This window comes from Bos taurus, chromosome 20 (genome assembly GCF_002263795.3).
Source record: "Bos taurus isolate L1 Dominette 01449 registration number 42190680 breed Hereford chromosome 20, ARS-UCD2.0, whole genome shotgun sequence".
Lineage (NCBI taxonomy): Eukaryota > Metazoa > Chordata > Mammalia > Artiodactyla > Bovidae > Bos > Bos taurus.
The window spans coordinates 4220827-4236205 of NC_037347.1; the positions used below are offsets into that span (position 1 = coordinate 4220827).

A 15379-nucleotide genomic window follows, 5' to 3' on the forward strand; every position below is an offset into this window, starting at 1 on the left:
GTTCAGGCTCATGCCAACAGCTACCTCCATCCCAGTTCCCAGAGTGGCGGAGGCAGGTATGACTGGAGAACAAGTGGGGATCACTGGCAGTTTCTGGTGGGCTTCTTGCCATCAAGGCACTTAATTTTCTCTGTTCCTGTGGATGACTCAGGCTTCAGTTCAACTCGCTACCCCTCTTCATCTGATAAACCCAAAAGCCTGCCTGGAAGGGAGGGGGCCCTTTTGAATCACAAGAGTGACTAAACCCACATGCAGAAAAACAAATTCTCGGTGAAATCCTCCTCACATGACGTCGGCACGTTCCCAACCAAAGTGACATGGATACCACAGGGCAGGGGGGCAGGCGGCTAGCTGTTATGGAATGTCAACCCTGCCAGTCACAAGGTCTCTCCCCCTAAGAAGTGGGCACCATTACCCCCATTTTACAGATGAGGAAACCAAGGTCACAAGCTAGCAACTTGTGATGTCAAGATTTAAACTGAAATCCATGTTAATATGTAGAGATTTATCTGAAGGGGCCCCTAAAAAGTGGTTGAAGGCTTAGAAAGATGCCCTTCAGAGCTGCAGAACCTCCAAAACACTGGTAGGGAGGGATCTAAGCAGAGAATGAAAAGCCTCAGAGTGATCACAAATGATGGCAGATTTCCTAGTCTTTGAGGGGAGTCTGCTTAGGGAAACTATGGGGCATGAAATCTGCAAAATGGTGTGGCCTGGTGGAAAACACTTTCTGGTGTTGAACAGACTTGGGTTTACATTCCCGCTTTCGCCCTGATTGTGACCTCAGGCATAGGACCTCACCTTTCTGAGCCTTAGTTTTCTCATCTGTCAAGTGGGCTTAATTAAGAACCTGCACCTGATGTGATAGGAGAGGACAGGAGCGTGGACGATGACGCCCAGTTCTTGGTGGCTCACAGATCTGAGGGGAGGCAGCATGGAGACTTTCAGACTTCCTCCTGTTGCCAAGTTGGTAAAAACTGTCTGTATACCAAAGAGGCAACTCAGTTAAGCAGTCAACAAGCTCAAACAAGAAACCAAGACTTGGCAGCATTTGAAACAGTTAAAAATAAATAAATAAGGGATTAAAAAAAAGACAGTTTAACCTAGCTTTGGAATCAAGGGAAACTTCACTCTATTTAAAGATGCCACAGGTCCAGGAAATAGCTTCCCACCGCCTGGCTAAGGCTTGAATAACTGGCTGCCCAGCCAATAACAATACAGGCTCACACAGCACAGCCTTTCTGTAGGGAGTGCAGAGTGGATTCCCGGCTATCTCCTTTCAGAATTGTGTAGACTATCTGTGGAGGGCATGTATATCTATCTTAAAAGAAGGAGCCTCTTAAGACAAGAGACCCAAAGAGGACTTGCCGAGATGTCAAGGAGCTGAATTTAGCCAGCCAACGCCCCTTGCTCTTTATTGTTCTACACTTCTTTGTTAGGATTTTTTTTCCCTCCTTCTTGCTCTTTTTTCCCTTCCCGGTTAACTTCTCTGCAACTAGGCGCTGCCACTGCCCCCTTCTCACCACCAGAGACACCAGAGCCCCTTCCCTCCTGCAGAGAGGCCTCCCCAGGGCCCAACACCCCCCAGCCCCACTAGTCCTCATCTAGAACCTCTGAGGCCCTCTGAGGGCCCTCTGAACCCACAGATTGAGCTCCTAGGCTGGTGAGGGAATCCATTCCCATCTGCGGGGGGGCGGGGTGGGGGGGAGGTCACCGTCTACCCCAGGCACATCTTCCAGAAGCAGAGAAAAACCAAATGCAGCTCAGCCTTGTTACAGAACCCAATGCCTCCCAGAGTCTCAGCCTTCCCATCTGCAAAATGAGGACACCGGCCCATTTTCTCAAGTCCTCGCCAGCTCTAAACAAGTTCTCATTTTGCCAGGGAGATACCAGGAAAAAACTTTCATACATTTTTAAACAGAAGTATTGGAGAGAAGGGGCAAAAAAAAAAAAAACCTTTTCATGGTGCAGGCACTGAAAGGATCCATTCTCAGAGATTTCAGGCTGCCTCTTCCAGAAGGACGGGGCCAACCTGGTGATCCCCGGCGGGGCTACCTGTGGCTGGGCACTGCGGGTCTGAGCGCCTCCGGACAACGAGGGACAGGGCAGGCGGCCTGAGAAACAGGCGCCTCTCTCTCAGCCTCTCGTTCCCTACACCGGCTGGGGCCAGACTTCTCCACGGATGGAAAGGGAGGGACTACTGGGGGACAAGAGAGAGAGGGAAAGGGGGAGATGGCACGCAAAGAGGCGATGAGGGGCGATGCCCGAGCACTGGGTGGAGGAGCTGAACAGGGCAAAAGGGAGGAGGGGGAGGGGGAGAGGGAGGAGCCGGGAGAGACCCGGGCCGCGCAGCAGCAGGGCGGCGGGGGAGCGCAGGGGCGGTGGGGGAGAAAGAGCAGGAGGCAGAAGTTTTCAGAGCTGGGGGGCTCCCGGCCGCCTCCGACCGGGCCCGGGCTCGAGGGGGCGTGGGGCCGCGAGGCACTCACATAATGCTTGTTGGGCACCCGCCGCTTCTGCACGTCTAGCACCTTCACCTCCACGATGCTGCGCCGCGGCGGCATGGCCGCTCCTCCGCGGGGCCGGGGGCGGGCGCGGGGGTTGCGGGGGCGCGCCGCCGCGGGCCGGGAACCAGGGGCCGGGCGCGATCGGGAGCCCGGGCCGAGCGCGAGCTGCCGCCGCCGCCGCCGCCCTTCGCTCCGCTCGCCCTCCGGCCCGGCCGCCGCCGCCCGCCCCCAGCCCGCCCCCGGCCCGCCCCCCGCGCTGCCGGCCCGCCCAGCTTAAAGGGCCCGGCCCCCGCTCCCGCCCCCCGCGCGGACCCGGCTGGCCGACGTCCGGCCGCCGCGGGGCCTTTGTCCCGGCGCTGCGCCCCCGCGGTCGGGGGAGGGGACGGGCGCGCGTCCGCCCTGCGATCATGATTGACTGGTGGCTTCGTTCCCTCCCTCACCCCTTGTGGTAGCCGCGGTCTGGCGCCGGATTTGAGGGGGGCTCTGCTGCTCTTCGACTGTGTCCTTGGGCAAGTGGCTTAACCTCTCTGGGCTCAATTTCTTCATGTATAAAATGGGCCTAGTACTGCTGCCTTCGAAGCGGGGCTGTCTTCAGGATTAAGCGCGTGTCAGTGCACTATAAATATTGGTAATTGTCAGCTCAGCCCAAAGCCATGGGTATTCAAGGAGGAGCAAGAAAAGAGCCCCCCACCCCCAGTATGCAAGTGTGGTATAATGTCAATAACAGCAGCAAAACCGAGCAAGAGGGTGGTGAAGGGGGGAGACGCAATGGGTGCTTTTTAACAAGAACACCGATTCCCAGATTTGGGGCACTTACTCCATGCCTGGCCCAGTGCCTCCTGTTTTGTAAAAAATAATTTCTCTTTGAATTCTCAGGCCAACTGTGGGGGGGAAAAGTGGTTGACTCATATTATAGAGGAGGTGGGCTTCCGAGGTGCACCGGTGGACGCAGGATCCATCCCTGGGTCGGGAAGACCTCCTGGAGGAGGAAATGGCAACCCACTCCAGTATTCTTGCCTGGAGAATCCCATGGACAGAGGAGCCTGGCGGGCTACAGTCCATAGGATTGCAAAGAGTACTCACACTCCGAGAAGGCAAATGAGAGCAACGTCTGGAGTCACAGAGCTAGGGGAGAGACCCTGTCACCGGCCAGCCCTAGGCACAATCACGGGTTGAAGCCGAGGGTGCCTGGGGCCGCCCCACATTTCTTTATCCAGTGCCTCCCAGCTCTGGCTCCGCAGTGAGTCATTTTCAGGAGATGTTGACTGAACAGACCGTCTGAATGAGCGTACACAGTGCAGGGATGGGAAGTTCAGGCTCCTGGCCAATGTTCCCATATAGTAAGTAGTAAGCAGGTACAAAAAACCACACAGCTCCTTTCTGGGCCTGTGAGAGCTCAGGGCTCCTTACCACCCTGGGTTCAAGGTCAGCCTTTGAAAGTGGGTGGGGGTCTTTCAGAGCGGATGCTTCTCAGCAGCCCTGGCCAGGCAGCTAGAGATTTCAGTACCGTTTCCCTTTAGCTCTGTGCCACCCCTTGCCTCTCTGACTTTCTTGCCAGGTTTTACCACCCCACTCTGACCCTGGAGGCTGACTGGTACGGATTTCACTGATGGGTTCCCTGTCCTTTGGCTTCGTGTTGGGCTGGGTGAATAGAGGGGTGGCTTGGCAAGAGACTGAGGGCAGGAGGAGAGAGAGGTGTGGGAATTCACTTCCCAAACTTTCTTCCTGCCGGGTTGTCCTTACCAAAGCCACCTTCCCTTACCAGCTCTCCCAGCCTTCCCTCCAAGGGTGGTGACAGTCCTGCCTGTATTGCGCCCTTCTTTGACTCTTTGAACCCTGCCCACAACTTTGTAAACAGACTCTTCAATAAACTTTCCTCTGTAACCCAGTTTGTGGGTGACATTTGTTTTGTGGGACCCTCATTGATGTAACTCGTGTAAGGCACCTTCTTCCGCATCACAATTACAAGTCAAAGGACATGGAAATGTCCAGTGGGTTGAAGGCTTGGCTTTTTTGTGCCTTTTGCCTCATCGTGTGCATGAGCCAAGCCTTCCTAATAAGGCAGAGCCGTGGAGGGCAGACGCTAGAGGAAGTCTGTGAATCAGCCTGCTTCCTCGGTTTTCCCAGAAAGGCAATGAGCCCTGTCCTCAGTTGCGCCCTCCGCAGTGGAGCTGGCGCTCCGTCCTCCTGAGTGTCTTCCCCTCCTCCGCTGCGGCAGGCCTGGCTGGAGGAGGCACCGTCCCCCTACCTGCCTGTAGCAGAGACACAATCCCTGCATCCTTCCACGCCCACCCTTCCTTTTTCTTCTGTTGTACTGAAATACACATGAGATGAAATTTACCATTTGAACCATTTGTAAGCATACTGCTCTGTGGCATTAAGTGCATTCGCGTTGTTGCGCAACCATCACCACTATCCATCCCTAGAACTTAAAAAAAATACTTTTTAAAATTGGAAGATAATTGCTTTGCAATGTTGTGTTAGTTTCTGCTGTACAACAACGTGAGTCAGCTCTATGTACACATCTATCACCTCCTGAGCCTCCCTCCCAGCCCACCCCTGCCATCCCCCTCTTCTAGGTCATCACAGAGCACGGAGCTGAGGTCCTGTGCTGTGCAACAGCTTCCCACCAGCTATCTATCTCACACATGGGATCCAGCTATCTGTTTTAACAACTCTCTCAATTGACATATATACACTTCCAGGACTTTTGTGATGCTCCCAAACTGAAATTCTCTACCCCTTAAACACCAACTCCCCATTTCCTCTCCCCAAGCCCTTGGCAACCGCCTCTTACCGAGCGTATGAGTTTGGGCAAGTTACCTGACCTCTCTATACCTCCATCTCTGCATCTGTAAGATGTGATAAGAATACCCACTGACCACATAGGTTTGTTCTGAGCTCTAAATGAGATAATACGGGTTCAGTTCAGTTCAGTTCAGTCGCTCAGTCGTGTCCGACTCTTTGCGACCCCATGAATCGCAGCACGCCAGGCCTCCCTGTTCATCACCGACTCCCGGAGTTCACTCAGACTCACATCCATTGAGTCGGTGATGCCATCCAGCCATCTCATCCTCCATCGTCCCCTTCTCCTCCTGCCCCCAGTCCCTCCCAGCATCAGAGTCTAAAGCACACTTATTTTCGTTATTTTGCTACTAGCCAATCTGATACCCCTCAATATCTCCTTTTAACCTGCATCCAGATGCCAAACCTAACTTTTTAAAGTTTTTTTGTTTGTTGCCTCGTGTGGGACCTTCCGCTGCAGCGTGCAGGCTCAGTGGTGGTGGCACGTGGGCCTACTTGCCCCAACCAGGAATCAAACTCATGTCCCCTGCTTTGCAAGGCAGATTCCTCACCACTGGACCGCCAGGGAAGTCTCCCCAACCTAATTTTAATCCTGACTCTGCCTTGACCTACATGAACTCTTCCCAGTGCTCACCCTCTCTTTGGCCCCAGTTGCATGTCCTGCCTCATCTCCCACTGTGTGTGTGTTCAGTCGCTCAGTCATGTCCAACTCTGTGACCCTATGGACTCTCCCTGCCGGGCTCCTCTGCCTGTGGGACTCTCCAGGCAAGAATGCTGGAGTGGGTTGCCATTTCTCCTCCAGGAGATCTTCCTGACCCAGGGATCGAAACTGTGTTTCTTTCATCTCCTGCGTTAGCAAGCCTTTACCACTAGCTCCACCTTGGAAGTTCCCATCTCCCACTAGTCATCTCCACTTTCCTCGTCCCAACCAGAGAAATGGCTTGTCATCTCTAGAAGAAAACATATTCTGTTTTTTCCTACTGACATCCTTGGCATAAACTATTTATTTCCCCACCTTGTCTGCCAGTGACCTCTTATTCAGCCTTCAAAGCCCAGCTTGATGTCACTTCCTTCAGGAACCTCTGCCTCCCAGATATATCATCACTTCCTCCCGTGGCTAACACTGTGTACTATTGCAGCCATTACTCTGGGCTGTAACTGCCTTCTTATAGATCTGATGACTTTGCCAGACTCTGAGCTTCCAAAGAGCTGGAGTGGGTCTCAAATGCCCCCAGCATCCGGCACAGACTAGTGTCGAGAGGCCCCAAGGAAATGTTTGCAAGATGAAAGAACGCAACTCCACCTCCCTAGCTTGGAACTCAGTCTCCACCGGCAGCATTAATCAAACCTCCAGGCAGGGCCTAGTTTTGTCCCTCCCCACCCCCAAAAGACATCTTCATCCCGAGCTCCACTGCTTCTGGGAACACTGGCATTCTCACTGATTGTGGTGTGGAGTGGACAGTGTAGAGAAGATGGTAAATCTGCTGTTTTTGCTTTAGAAGGACTTTATCCTTCCAAATTCCTCTTTCAGGAGTGCACTTTGCAAGCTTGAGAGCTGCAGACCGTGGAAAATCAGTGCCAGAGCCAGTGGACCTCAGAATTCCATATGGCAGGTTTATTTGGGAGGAGGGCTGCGCTTTCAAGGAGCATTTAGTCCATCAGCCTGAATTAGGCTCTGGTCTTTTTGTGATTTTTGGTGTCTATCGGGCTGGCAGGCTGTACTTCTACCAGATCCCAAGTTCCCAGGATGGACAGCCAGACCCAGGAAGCTGAGGCCTGCTCCTTTTCTGCCTCTCCCCTCAACTGCCTCTGAGAAGGAACTAGGCTTCTTTCCAGGACAAAGCGGGAGACCTGGAAACAGACGCCTGCTCCCTCTCCCCCCAACTGCTGTTTGATTGGCTGGCACGGCAAGATGCCATAATTAACAGGGCTAAGCCTGCGAATACCAAGTGGCCAGGCACATGTGGCCCTGTGGAATAGGCCATGGGTTGGAAGGAAGCAGGCCTTAAGGCAACATGGCTGGTGCCCGCTGCAGGATGTAGCTTCCGGGGTTGGGAGGAGGGTGAGTGAAGCTATAACTCAGGGTCAAGAAGGGGATCATGACTTCCTTCCTCCCACCTTCTTCCTCTTTTCTGGAAGCCAAAAATGGTCTTCCTCTGAAAAAGAAGCTCTGTCCTTGCTCCTCCCTGCTCAGAAACCCTCACAGTCTTCCACTGCTCACAGAGGTTTTCGTGCTTTAGGTTGGCATTCAAGGCCTCCACGCCCTGGTCCCTTTAGTACCGCTTTCCTCTCTCCCTGTTTTGTGTTTATTAATTGTGCATGTGGCTGTCTTTTCTCTACTTGGTAAAGGGATGTGTGTGATAATGTAACTCTTATCAAGCATCTACCAAGTGCTGTGCATAGCACCAGACATTCCGTATCCGCTTCTCTCATTTACAAATCCACAGTGTGAGTACTATCCCCCCCATTTTCCTGTGAGAAAACCAAGCTTAGAGAGGTTGCTCAGAGTTATAGCATGGGAAAGTGGTGAAGCTGGGCTTTGAACTCAGAATTGCTGGGCCGCCTGACCCTTGTTCTTCCCACTGGAGTCAGAGCTCCTTTGAGGACAGGGCTGGTATCCACTCCCTGCCGTAAAGTAGGCATCCCTCTGCTATAGACTGAATGTTTGCATCCTTCCGAAATTTACATTGAAATCGAGCCCCTCATTTGTTGGTATTTGGGAGATGGGGGAGGGGGGCAGTGGAGCCCTTGTGAACGGGGTCAGTGCCCCTTTAAAAGACACCCATAATTAGCATATAAACACTATTAAAACAGGTAAACAGCAAGGACCTACCATATAGCACAGGGAACTATACTCAATATCGTGTGCTGCTGCTGCTGCTGCTGCTAAGTCGCTCTGCGACCCCATGAACCGAAGCACGCCAGGCCTGCCTGTCCATCACCAACTCCCAGAGTCTACCCAAACTCGTGTCCATTGAGTCGGTGATACCATCCAACCATCTCATCCTCTGTCGTCCCCTTCTCCTCCTGCCCTCAATCTTTCCCAACATCATTGTCTTTTCAAATGAGTCAGCTCTTCACATCAGGTGGCCAAAATATTGGAGTTTCACCTTCAACATCAGTCCTTCCAATGAACACTCAGGACTGATCTCCTTCAGAATGGACTGGTTGGATCTCCTTGCAGTCCAAGGGACTCTCAAGAGTCTTCTCCAACACCACAGTTCAAAAGCATCAATTCTTCGGCGCTCAGCCTTCTTCACAGTCCAACTCTCACATCCATACTCGATGCTGCTGCTGCTAAGTCACTTCAGTCGTGTCCGACTCTGTGCGACCCCATAGATGGCAGCCCACCAGGCTCCCCTGTCCCTGGATTCTCCAGGCAAGAATACTGGAGTGGGTTGCCATTTCCTTCTCCACAATGTCATGTAATAACCTATAATGGAAAAGACTCTGAAAAATACTATAAATTTATCTGTAACTGAATCACTTTGCTGTTCACTTGAAACTAACAAAACGTTATAAATTAACCATACTTCAATTAAAAAAGAAATTGTATAAAATAAAAATGTCATGGGATATATGTAAAAATAAGCTTATGAATTAACATTTTAACAAATGTAAATGTAAACAAAATTTATCAATTTGAATTTATTCATGAACACATTATTTACAGTAAATATACAGTAGCAAAAACTTCAGAGAGTGAAAATAAGGAAGCCCAAAGAAACAAAGTATTTCAAGTCTGCAAAAATGCACAGTGAAATGTTATATCATTACGTTGCTTTATAAGGCAAGAGAAGACAAGACATCTAGATGCATACAAGCAACAAAAACAAATCCCTTTGTTATTAAATGTAACATTTAATAAATAAATAAGACTGAAGAGAGCTTCCTTGTCCGTTCTGCTATGTGAGGACACAGTGAAAAGACAACCATTTATGAACAGGAGGCAGGCCCTCACCAGACTTTAAATTAGCACCTTGATCTTGGAATTCTCAGCCACCAGAACTGTGAGAAGTAAATTTCTGTTTTTTTTCTTTTTCCTATGAGGCAGCCAGTCTATAACATTCTGCTCTTAGCAGCCCAAAAGGACTAAGACATCCTGTAAAGCCATTCTCCATACCCAGCTAGATGGGTCTTTAGGAAAGAAAAGGCAAGCTGGATAATCTGTATAAAGTCAGCCCTCAATGGCCAGCTGGATCTGGCCTCTGCTGGCCTCTTCCCTGACACACACCCTCCACCCACTCGGGCCTTCTCTCCGTTCCAAGAGCACTCGCTGCTTCTCACCTGCCGTTCTGTCCTCCAGGAGTGCTTTCCCTTCACCTGGCCCATTCCTGTCTCGCAGGCTTCTAGATGCCGTCTCTTTGGGGGGCCCTCCCTTAAGTAGCCCCTCGTTTCTCTCCCGTGTGTGTTTCTTTCACAGCACTCATCACCATTGTCATCAGAATGAAGAAAAATAGCGGTTCTTCCCTCCGACAGCTGTTCCTCTCCTGTTGTCTCCTTCACTACTTACAAAGGACACTTCACTCTGGCCACCAAGTATGTGGAGGTTTTCCCCAACGTCAAGCAATTGTCTGTGACACTAGCTGCTGCTGCTGCTAAGTCACTTCAGTCGTGTCCGACTCTGTGCGACCCCATAGACGGCAGCCCACCAGGCTCCCCCAGCCCTGGGATTCTCCAGGCAAGAACACTGGAGTGGGGTACCATTTCCTTCTCCAATGCATGAAAGTGAAAAGTGAAAGTGAAGTCGTTCAGTCATGTCCGACTCTTAGCGACCCCATGGACTGCAGCCCACCAGGCTCCTCCGTCCGTGGGATTTTCCAGGCAAGAGTACTGGAGTGGGGTGCCATTGCCTTCTCCGGTGACACCAGCTGGGTGTCCTACAATTTAACTCAATTCTGACAAAGTCTACCTGGACATATTGTCAGGTCCCACAGACTAGGCATTTAGTCCCCTGAGGTTGCTCCCATCCACTTCAGACACCTAAGCAGTAGGTCCCCAGGCTACCCACGAGCCTCTCCTCAGGTTCAATTAATTGGCTAGAGTAGCTCATAGGACTCAGAGACACGCTTACTTATGTCTACCCGTTTATTGAAGGATCTGATGAAGAATCCAGAGAAGGGAAGAAGAGAGAAACAAGTGACAGAGATTAAGAGGCATAAACTTCCAGTTGAAAAATCCATAAGTCATGGGGGTGAAATGTGGGCATAATATAGGCAATAATTATATGACAGCTTCGTATGGTGACAGGTTATGACTAGACTTATCACGATGATCATTTTCAAATGTGTAGAAATACTGAATCACTATGTTCTGTAACAGGAACTAACACAGTATTGTAGTTTCTGTACTTCATAAACTCATAGAAAAATAGATCCGATTTGTGGTTTTCAGAGTGGAAAACCGCAGGCGGGGAAAGAAGGACTTGGATGAAGGTGGCCAAAGGTAAAAACTTGCATTTATAAGATAAGTAAGTACCAGGGAAATAATGCACAGCATGAGAAGTGTAATGAACAATGCTGTGTGTTATGTATGACAATTAAGAGAGTACATCTTGAATTCTCATCACAAGGGAAAATATCCTTTCTATTTCTTTTGTTCTGTATCTGTATGAAATGATGGAGGTTCACTAAACTTACTGTTGCAGTCGTTTCATGATATATGTGAGTCAAATCACCATACTGTACACCTTAAACTTAGACAGTTGTTGTTATTGCTAAGTCGTGTCTGACTCTTTGAGGCCCCATGGACTTAGTGGTGTATGTCAATTCTATCTCAATAAAACCAGAGGAAAAAAAAAGAATATAGATGAACAGCCAGTTGAAGAGACATACAGGGCAAAGTCTGGGAGGGTCTTGCACACAGGAGCTTCTTAGTATCCGTGGAATTGGACTGCATTACCCACTAACTTGGAAGCTCAGAGGACCCCTTACAACTGGAACTTTATGGAGGCTTCCTCACTTAGGCATGATAACATTAATTCAATTTCTAGCCCCTTCATTTCCAGCCCCTCTCCCCTCTCTGGAAGATTGGGGTGGGCTGAAAATTCTAAGCTTCTAATCAGACTTGGTCTTTCTGGTGATCAGCCCCCAACCAGGAGGCCCCCAGCAGCCCATTCAGACTTGCCTCATTAGAACATAAGATGCTCCTAGTGTTCCTATCACTTAAGAAATTATAAAGGTTTCGGAGCTCTGTGCCAGGAACTGTGGGCAGAGACCAATGTATGTATTATCTATGGTCTTACAATGTTATTTATTTATCTTCAACTGGAAGATTGGCTCCATGATGGGTGTCTACTCTGTCTCAGTAGTTACGATTCACAAACATCAGCATGGAGCCAGCAGGCTCTTGGTAAATTGTTGCTGACTACTGAATGGCTTTCTTTTCACAGGAAAGGCAGGACCTCTTTCCCCCCTCCCCCCAGTGTCTGGTCATTTATAGTTCAGTTTAGTTCAGCCATTCAGTCATGTCCAACTCCTTGAAACCCCATGGACTGCAGCACACCAGACTTTCGTATTCATCACCAATTCCCGGAGCTTGCCCAAACTCATCACCATCAAGTCGGTGATGCCATCCAACCACCTTATCCTCTGTCATCCCCTTCTCCTCCTGCCTTCTCTCTCTTTCCCAGCATCAGGGTCTTTTCCAATGAGTCAGTTCTTCACATCAGGTGGCTAAAGTACTGGAGCTTCAGCTTCATCATCAGTCCTTCCAATAAATATTCAAGACTTATTTCCTTTAGGATGGATTGGTTGGATCTCCTTGCAGTCCAAGAGATTCTCAAGAGTCTTCTCCAACACCACAGTTCAAAAGCATCAATTCTTCAGTGCTCAGCCTTCTTTATGGTCCATCTCTCACATGCATAATGCAAAAAATCATAACTTTGACTAGACAGATCTTTGTCGTCAAAGTAATGTCTCTGCTTTTTAATATACTGTCTAGGTTTGTCATAGCTTTTCTTCCAAGGAGCAAGCGTCTTTTAATTTCATGGCTGCAGTCCCCATCTGCAATGATTTTGGAGTCCAAGAAAATAAAGTCTGTCACTGTTTTCATTGTTTCCCATATATTCGCCATGAAGTGACGAGATCGGATGTCATGATCTTCGTTTTTAGAAAGTTGAGTTTTAAGCCAGCTTTTTCACTCTCCTGTTTCACTTTCATCAAGAGGCTCTTCAGTTCCTCTTCACTTTCTGTCTTAAGGGTGGTGTCATCTGCATATCTGAGGTTATTGATATTTCTCCCTGCAATCTTGATTACAGTTTGTGCTTCATCCAGCCCGGCATTTTGTGTGATGTACTCTGAATATAAGTTAAATAAGCAGGGTGACAATATACAGCCTTGACGTACTCCTTTCCCAATTTGAAACCAGTCCATTGTTCCATGTCTGGTTTTAACTGTTGCTTCTTGACCTGCACACAGATTTCTCAGGAGGCAAGTAAGGTGATCTGGTATTCACATCTCTTGAAGAATTTTCCATAGTTCGTTGTGATCCACACAGTCAAAAGCTTTGGCATAGTCAATAAAGCAAAAGTAGATGTTTTTCTGGAACTCTCTTGCTTTTTCTATGATCCAATGAATGCTGGCAATCTGATCTCTGGGTTCCTCTGGCTTTTCTAAATCTAGCTTGAACATCTGGAAGTTCTCAGTTCAGGTACTGTTGAAGCCTGGCTTGGAGAATTTTGAGCATTACTTGCTAGTGTGTGAGACCTCTCATAACTGTTCAGCAAATGTTTGTTGAATGAATGATGAATGGATGGATGAATGCATGTGTGTAAAAGATGATGCTGATCACAAAAATGGTTTGGGCTTGCATTTCAGATCAATTGGCACATACTCCAGAGACCTCTGAGAGGGCCGGGACTGGTGACTCTCATGTTGTTAACAGCGCCTAGAGAAACTTGCAAACACTGAGTGTGTTAAGAGGTAGAGGTCACCTGCCGTAGAGCCGCTTCCCTGTCAGACTGGGTGCATTTCCTCATTTAGCCACTAGGTGGAAGCCTGTAATGGCCGCAATGCACCACCAGAATCAGGTCCCCAGCCCTGACTGATCATCCTCAGGGCTTCCCACACCCCACATTCCCAGGGGAACCTAAGTGCTTTGTTACCATATAAATTTGTTCCAGTGGTTATGAAGGTTGTGACTCAGCCTCGCCTACTCAAAGTGTATCAGAGCATGATCCCAAAGGGCAGGTAGCCCAGGGAGCCCCATTATGTATTCATTCTTATTTATACATCACTTGTATACAAGTATTTATCATTTGTCTAAACAGGTTTTCTTGAACCCCTGATATGCGCTAGGCACAGTAAGAGGTGGTGGGAATATATCAGTGAGCTGAATAGGTAAACATTCTTTTCCCTGTGGTGCTCATGTTCTAGTAAGGAAGGCAGACAAAAAGCAATAAACATAAGAAACAAGGCAATTGTGAAGCGCATTAGAAGGTAAAGTGTGTTATGAAAAACCGAGCCAAATGAGAGGGCTCAGGAGGTGAGGCCTCCACTTCCAGAACCAGGCAGAACAAACACTGGGCTCAGATCAGTTCAGTTCAGTTCACTCACTCAGTTGTGTCCGACTCTTTGGGACCCCATGGACTGCAGCATGCCAGACTTCCCATTCCATCACCAACTCCCAGAACTTACTCAAACTCATGTCCATCTAGTTGGTGATGCCATCCAATCTTTTCATCCTCTGTCGTCCCCTTCTCCTCCTGCCTTCAATCTTTCCCAGCATCAGGGTCTTTTCCAGTGAGTCAGCTTTTCGCATCAGGTGGCCAAAGTATTGATTGGAGATTTAGCATCAGTCCTTCCAATAAATATTCAGGATTGATTTCCTTTAGGATTGACTGGTTTGATCTCCTTGCAGTCCAAAGGACTCTCAAGAGTCTTCTCCAACACCACAGTTCAAATGCATCAATTCTTTGGCACTCAGCTTTCTTTATGGTCCAATTCTCACATCTATACATGACCACTGGAAACAAAGTAATGTCTCTGCTTTTTAATATGCTGTCTAGGTTGGTCAGAGCTTTTCTTCCAAGTGTCTTTTAATTTCATGGGTACAGTCACCATCTGCGATGATTTTGGAGCCCAAGGAAATAAAGTCTGTCACTGTTTCCATTGTTTCCCCATCTATTTACCATGAAGTGATGGGACCGAATGCCATGATTTTTCTTTTTTGAGTGTTGAGTTTTAAACCAGCCTTTTCGCACTGGGCTAGAGCTTCGTAAAAGCTCCCTTCCCAGAGCAAGGGGCCTCTGAGGGGTCTGGGAGTGGGAATGCCTGCCAGAAAGAGTCTGAGGGGTGGACCCTCAAAGTAGGGGATCTGAAGGAGAGTCACAGAGACCTAAGCCAGGGATTGGGCAGGAAAAGGTCTCCGTAGTGGTGGGAAGCTTAAAGGCCCTACAAAGCTCACTCTGAGAGGAAGAGATAGAGATGTTGCTCAGCTATGACCAGGAGCGGGCGGAGGGAGGCTGCAGCGGTTCTGAAGACCGTCAGGGATGCAGTCAGGTCAGTTCCTGCTCGTCCCCGGGGTTCCCGAACCCCTGTCTCCAGCACAGTGTTCGCCCTGGCCTCTGGTTCTGTTTTTCCAGGATCCCAGACTGGGAGAGAGGAGTCTTGCTGGACGCTGTGAGGAGGCATCTCCCGCCACAGGGACTGAACAGTGGATCCTGTGAAACACTGGAGAGAAAAGGATCAGTCAGATCCGTGGGGAGAAGCAGGAACACACAGTCTAGGCTTCCTTTTAGGCAGGGGTCAGACTCTCCCAGAAGCCCCACAGCATCTGTCCTGAAGTTACTGAAGGCACCCCAGTGTCCCTTTAACCACCGCCCCCTCCCCGTTTTTTTGTTTTTTTTTTTTCTTAACCCATGCAGTAGGTATGAAACTCAGGTCACAGATGTAAGTGTCCGATAATGACATCAGTTCTAAATTTTCTTAGAACAACTTCATTTTGAATTTACCTCCTACATGCTCAACCGCTGCTGGGGTACCCCTTCCCTAGGTTCTAACAGAATTTCACATCAAGTAAAGCCCCAGTAGCTTTCCTTCCATTCATCATGTCCAGCCTTTCATGCCAAGTCA

At 49.2% G+C, this 15379-nt stretch overlaps 1 protein-coding gene across 1 annotated transcript in view; it reads right to left on the bottom strand.

Moving 5' to 3' along the window:
* Nucleotides 1-2709, bottom strand: part of SH3PXD2B (SH3 and PX domains 2B) — a 123376-nt gene extending 120667 nt beyond the window's left edge. The window contains exon 1 of the mRNA XM_024981427.2: nt 2484-2709. Coding sequence (XP_024837195.1) covers nt 2484-2558 — 75 coding nt within the window. The 5' untranslated portion in view covers nt 2559-2709. The remainder of the gene's footprint in view (nt 1-2483) is intronic.
* Between the last annotated feature and the right edge of the window lie 12670 nt (nt 2710-15379).